The sequence below is a fragment of the Pygocentrus nattereri genome, chromosome 17 (assembly GCF_015220715.1).
Source record: "Pygocentrus nattereri isolate fPygNat1 chromosome 17, fPygNat1.pri, whole genome shotgun sequence".
Lineage (NCBI taxonomy): Eukaryota > Metazoa > Chordata > Actinopteri > Characiformes > Serrasalmidae > Pygocentrus > Pygocentrus nattereri.
This window is the reverse complement of record NC_051227.1, coordinates 18,998,351-19,005,006: the sequence shown is the minus strand read 5'-3', so window position 1 is coordinate 19,005,006 and position 6,656 is coordinate 18,998,351. Positions and strand designations below refer to the sequence as shown.

The 6,656-nt window shown below is 36.8% G+C and overlaps 1 protein-coding gene across 1 annotated transcript; it reads right to left on the bottom strand.

The window, feature by feature from the left end:
* Positions 1-4,244: 4,244 nt before the first annotated feature.
* Positions 4,245-5,451, bottom strand: LOC108441357 (putative gustatory receptor clone PTE01). The gene is made up of 2 exons (XM_017720847.1): positions 5,398-5,451; positions 4,245-5,249 (listed from the first exon to the last, which is right to left on the bottom strand). Exon 2 carries the CDS (start codon positions 5,223-5,225, stop codon positions 4,245-4,247), a length of 981 nt encoding a protein of 326 aa, XP_017576336.1. The 5' UTR covers positions 5,226-5,249; positions 5,398-5,451.
* Between the last annotated feature and the right edge of the window lie 1,205 nt (positions 5,452-6,656).

The window sequence follows — 6,656 nt, the reverse complement described above, 5'->3', positions numbered from 1 at the left end:
ACTGGTACACTGTAACTAAAAGCAGATTTTCCCAGTTCAGTAAAAACTCTTGGTACCTGGCAGCTGATCCAATTACTAGAGCGAGTCTGATAATTACTGTTATTTGTAATCATCAATGAGGTGATGTATTCTGGCAAATGACCGGAAAGTGTCTTATAAATAAAAATCAACCAGTGTGTTTCCCTTCGTACCGTTAAAGAGGGCCACCCAACTTTTGCATACAGCTCACAGTGGTGAGTTCTGTACGCATCTCCAGTGATGAACGTCAGGGCAGAGTGATACACGGGGTCCAGTAATTTGAGAGAGCTGGAGGGAGCATATTTATAAATAACGTCACCATAGTCCAGCACTGATAGTAAAGTTGCTTCAACTAGTCTTTTTCTGGCGTGCATGGGGAAACAGGACTTATGTCTATAAAAGTAACCCAGCTTCTGTCTGCATTTACTGACTAGTTTATTTATGTGTGGTTTAAAACTGAGTTTATCATCCAGACATATGCCAAGGTATTTATATTCTGTGACTCTCTCAATAGTGGATCCTGCCAGGGTAGTAATATTTACAGTACTAAAATCAGTATTAAAAGATCTGGAAAACAGCATGAACTTAGTTTTCGTGGCATTTAAAACTAGTTTGTGCTTATATAGCGCCACCTGCAGAGCATTAAATGAGCTCTGTAATTTTCTTGTTGCAGCATGAATAGAATCAGCTGAGCAATATAAAATTGTATCATCTGCATAAAGGTGAATTTTGCAGTCTGAGGTTGAAGCAGAGGTAGCTATATCATTTATGTAGATATTAAATAAGACTGGACCCAAAATTGAACCTTGTGGTACACCTTTAGATACAGATACCAACTCTGATTTATAATTATTCAATGCCATGCATTGATTTCTGTCAGTGAAGTAGTTTTGGGTCCAGTCCAGCGCAGTTGCATCAAAGCCAATCTTTTCTAAGTTCCGTAAAAGAAGAGTGTGATCAACTGTGTCGAATGCTTTTGTTAAGTCAATAAAAATAGCTGCACAATGTTTCCTCTTGTCTATGTCTGAATAAAGATTGTTTAAAACCAGTGTCATAGCAGAGATAGTGCTGTGACCTTCTCTGAAACCAGACTGATATTTAGATAAAACAGAATTTTCATGAAGAAATGATTTCAATTGCTGGTTCACTAGAGATTCTAACATTTTTGCTAAACACGACAGTTTTGAGATTGGCCTATAATTATTCAGATCTGTTGTCTCACCACCTTTATGCAGAGGAATTACATGAGCTGTTTTCCAGACCCTGGGAATTCTGCAAGATAAAACTGAAAGATTAAAAATGTATAAAATGAATTCTAAAATAATCGGGGCTGCGAGACGCAATTAAAAGGGGTCCAGCCCATCTTCTCCAGTGGCTTTTCGTGGATTAATTTTAGCCAGGGCATTAGCAACTAAATATGGAGAAAATGGCTGGAGTGAGAAAAGACCATGAGTTTTAGAAACAGTAGATCTGAGATCAGTTTTATTCAATGGGTTTGTGCTATTATCAAAGATGTGGCTGGCTGCAGCAAAATGTGAGTTAGAGGCTTGACATATTTCCTTCTGGGCAGAAATCAGCTGATCGTCAACTAAAACGCTTGTTGGAAAAAGGGGGGAATTATTTTTTAGAGAATTTACTATTTTCCAGAAGTTTTGAGGGTTTCTAGTGCTGGTGATTAAGCTAAGGTAATATTCTGATTTAGCTTTTCTAACAGCAGAGGTACATTTATTTCTCAGCTGTCGAAAGGTAAGCCAGTGGTCTCTCTCCCCTGAGCGTCTAGCAGTTGACCAAGCTTTATTTCTGGCCTTAAACAATGAGGAAATCTCACCCGTAAACCAGGGACTTGATCTGTCTCTGACTCTTGACTTTTTGAATGGGGCATGTTTGTTTACCACTGTTAGAAAAGTTTTACTGAAGTGGTTTAGTGCCCCATCAACATCTGAGATTTCTAGTGTAAGGTGGATTTCACTCATTGCTAAGTCAGAAAGGAAAGCTTGCTCATTAAAATGATTAAAATTTCTTCTAACCACCAACCGAGAGCCTGTTTTGTTTGTGCAACTGTTTCTAATGCATCCGATGGGACAATGATCACTTATGCCAAGTTCAAAAACTCCTGAGGCAGTAATTTTGTCAGCTTTATTGGAGAGTATTAGATCTATCAGGGTTGACTTGGTGGGTTCTTTCAGATTTGGGCGACATAGTTACTTATAAGCCTTCATATGTCATCAGGCTATAATTTTAAAGCATTGAATTTGATCCCGTGCACACTTCCAACATATTTGATTTAATAAAAAATAAAAAAATCCAATTTACGCAAAAACAATTTAATGTTCTAATTTATAAAAAAAAAAAATATCTATGTCAAACATCTGGGCTGTTTCTTTTCATAGAAAACTTCATATAATATATAAATCCCAATAACTCCAGACAACAGCGAAAGCCTACATTCTGTACTGCAGCTTAAAGAGGTTAAGTGAATTCAGCAATCCTCTCTGTAATTTTTTGTTGCACTGAAAATATTCTTAAGTGTTTGGTCATGTTATAAGCAGCTCTGCCACCTCATGAAAAACTGCCATACTGTGCAAGTGCATGAACATCTCAAAACATACCTCACTGGCACAAACTGTAGAAAATGTCAGTTGATGGCACATGTGTGTCAGTTGTGCAAATAGAGTGCAGAACCAGAACCAGGCGTGAGTTGGGATCAAAAGACCCAATACCTGATCCGTGAAAATATGGCTGGATGGGCCCTGATACTTCAGGTCAGTTAGGGAAATATGCCATGGGGCCAGTCATGAAAACTTAAGGTTACATCAGCATGAACTCAAGCCTCCCACTGGCTTATATGTCCTTAGTTTATATGATATGAGCATCTACCACTACCATTTAGTGCTTGTTAAAAAAGCTGTTTTGAAAAGTTCTTTAAACTTTGTCTTAACTAAACTTACCAGCAAAGACAATGCGGTGCTTTTATCATATCTGCACCTAAAAAATTCCTCGTGACCAGCCACCAGAACCCACTGTCCTGAAAATACTGAGTCAATTATTGCTAGTTTCACTTCTTTTCAGCTAGTTTCACTTCTTTTCATTAATATATATATTAATATAAAAACTGTTTTGGTTTTGTGTTTTTGAATACAACATTTGAGGTATCTAATAAAGTTTTTTTCATTGTGGGTTGTGTGATTTGTGATTTTGTTTTTTGGATGCGTGATTTTTTTTTTCTGACACCATGTTTCTTATGAGACAGTGTTCAGAGATTTTATTGGGCATGAAATTCAGCCTAATCATTTCCTGTCCAAACTCCACCCAGCTTGATTTACAGCATCAAGTTTTGAGAGTAAACCTGACCCAACCTCAACTCCATCATCCAGGTTTTGAATCTGAAAAAGTCCTGAAACAGCCCATAATCACTGAAACAGGGAGAACATGCAAACTCAGAAAGGACCCTATTTGCCTGGCCAGGAATCAAACTTAGGCCCTTCTTGCTGAGAGTTGACATCATTACACACTGCACCACCATGCCACTGCCAAATGTCTAATAAAACTGTTTTTAATTATTCACACCACAAAGTCTGGTCAGAAGAAAAAAAATAGGAGTGAACGTAGCACCACAAGTCACATTTCCCAACAATAAAAAAGACTGTAGTCTCTCAGTGTTACAATAGATATGTCAGTAACATCAATTATCAGTATTACATCGTTTGCCCAGCCCTGTATGGAAAGAGTTTGGCCCCCCTTATTTTGAATCATAAAAAAATCACAAGGCAAGCCAATGTCATGATATACTGTATATTGTGCTCATCAAAATTCTGAGAGCAGTTTTGAAATTGACTTTAACAACTAATCTACAGGTGAAAATTAAGAACTAATACAAATGCTCACATCCATAAATATACACACACACAAATTGCATTGTCGGTTGTTCTGTGTCAGGGATTCAAATGTAAATACAAGGACTACATCTAAATATGATGTTTAATATGTGTGTGTTGTAAAAAAAAATATCATGAAGTGACAAGCAGATTCACAATATAGATACGAATATTTCATATTGCTTAAAGTATGACTAAATTTGCAATGCACTTTTAAAAATCAGCATAAATAAAATAGTCCAGTTATAGTTCACATCGAGTTAAGAAACACTGGTTTTACAATTTAAAAAATTATTTTGACTTTTCTTATGAATATCAGTTTAACTGGCAGCAAACATAATAACAATTTACTTACTGTAGTTGTCTTTTCAATCCACCGAGTTTGTTTTTTTGTTTTGCTGGGAAGACCCTTTTATGGAAAAAGAAAATAAAATTCTGCCGAATTTCTTTTGTTTTCAGTCCATAAATTAGAGGATTAATTATAGGAGGAAATATCATCACAGAAGCGCCCAAGGCTTTCCGTAAGTTTGGAGATGCTGTCTCAAATCTGTGAGCCATCAAAGCAAAAACTATGTTGAACTCCAAGCATAAGAAAACAATTAAGTGTGTACCACAGGTCTGAATTGCTTTACCTTTGGCATCAGACTGTCTTTTAACCACAACAGTGATTAAGATTTGCATGTATGTGAATACCACTATCAACAGAGACAGACCTTGGATAAAAGCTATTGTAAACAGTCCATAGTAGTTATTTAACTTTGTGTCCCCACAAATGAGCTTCATTAAAGAGGGATTATTGCAGAAAATGTCAACTATTTTTGTGCTACAAATCTCTTTCTGGTAGTTCAGTGCAAGTGCAAATCCAATCAGAGTAAAATCTAAAGTCCACATTATTATTATTATTGTCATCAAGTTGTTTGGAGACATCATGGTGCTATATTTCAATGGACAACAAATGGCAATGTATCTGTCATAAGCCATAGCACTGAGAATGAGAAGTGACCCAGCTCCATACAAATGTGTCAGTAAGGCTTGTACAAAACAAGCAGAGTAAGTGATGGATCTATTCTGTGACAGAATACTAGACACAAGCTGAGGGAAAAAGGCTGAGGCACCCATCATATCATTGAGTGGCATATTAAACAACAGAACATACATAGGCTTATGAAGTTTCCTGTTCAGAGCAATTGTGAGCCATACAGTCATATTGAAAACCAAAATGGCGCAATAGGTGAGAGTTCCAAATATGAATGCTGGAAAAATGTTAGATGGAGGTAATTCCAATGATTCCATAGTCAAAAATGTGGTATATATGGAGAAATTAGAATCCATGTTGTTTCAACTCTATTTAAAACCCTAAATGGGGAGAAGAAAAGAATAAACTAAGAAGACTACTTCCCTAGGAAACACCACATGCCAAAATCAATGATCATATCAATATTTTTAGCTTAAAATGGAAAATGTGTGAACATGCAATGGTTTAGCCTTGCATGCCATTTTATACACTCAGCATTGGAGGTAGGTCCATTCCAAATCCCAACTGATCACCACTCAGTACCATGGCTCTGGAGGTAGATCCTGCTCTATGCACACCTGCTACCACAGCGAGGACCTGGTCATAAGCCATACAGAATTTCATTATTATCATACCAAGACAGCATTGACAAAATTATATGGTTAAACTTGCAGAAGCTCAAGCCCCCAATTTGCTTATCTGTCCCATTTAGGTTACAAGCATATACCACTACCTTTTCCAGAGGTCTTCAACACTCTGGTCAACAGTGTATAGGTGCATCAGCAAAAAATATTCAGTAGCACATCTCGGAAAATGTGACAAACACTCATGTCACATCTGCCCTTAAAAATCACACAACCATCTACCAGAGGCCCCTGTCCTCTGAACACTGAATAATAATTATTGCTATTTTATCATGCTTTCATCATTACTTACCTTTTAGAAACTGCTGTATGAACTCTTTCCAGTATCTAGCAGTTGAAGTTGTGTTTTTTCTGATTTGTACAATCTTCTATTTTATAACTTCTGCTTATTTTTGACTTATTGTTTTTGCATCTGGTATTTGAAATATTTAGTAATGCATTTCACACTGTGGGTTTCTGACTTTTACCTGCTTTTTTTTTTTCTTTAGGCTGCTAAGCATTTGAAACCTGTCAACGGTCACCCCACACTGTGCATATGGTTGGGCAGATTGCATTTGGTTTATGCCTGGAACCTGTGTGAAATGGTTAATACAATAGGCCAGATGTGTATTATGCCAATGAGGCAGAGGTAAGCCTTCTTCAGAGTCGCTGGTGTCAAACTGTCAAAGAGTCTTGATCAGCTTTTCAACCCCCTATACAAATAGTGTTACGGTTTGTGGGGTCATTGCTGTATTGACACTACCCGACATGACTACACCCCCTTTCCTCCTTTTCTTAGTTATCATTTCTACTTTTAGAAGTACTTTAGAATTTTTAGAGGTTTCAAGTATCTTCATGTAACCAGAACACTTTTAGATATGAGTTTTTAAGCTTAATACCTTCTTGTCCTATTTACTATTGAAATATTTGCAATGTTGTATATGAAACTAAATGCTTATGTTCTTTTGCTCAATGTAACTACAGTTAGAATCTACAAATGTGAAATTGCATATTAATCAGAAATTGAGTGTCAAAACTCTTTCTACCCACCTTAGCTCTTAGAGAGAGAGTGAGAGAGAGAGGGAAAGAGAAAGAGAGAGAGAGAACAAACGACCAAACAAAAAT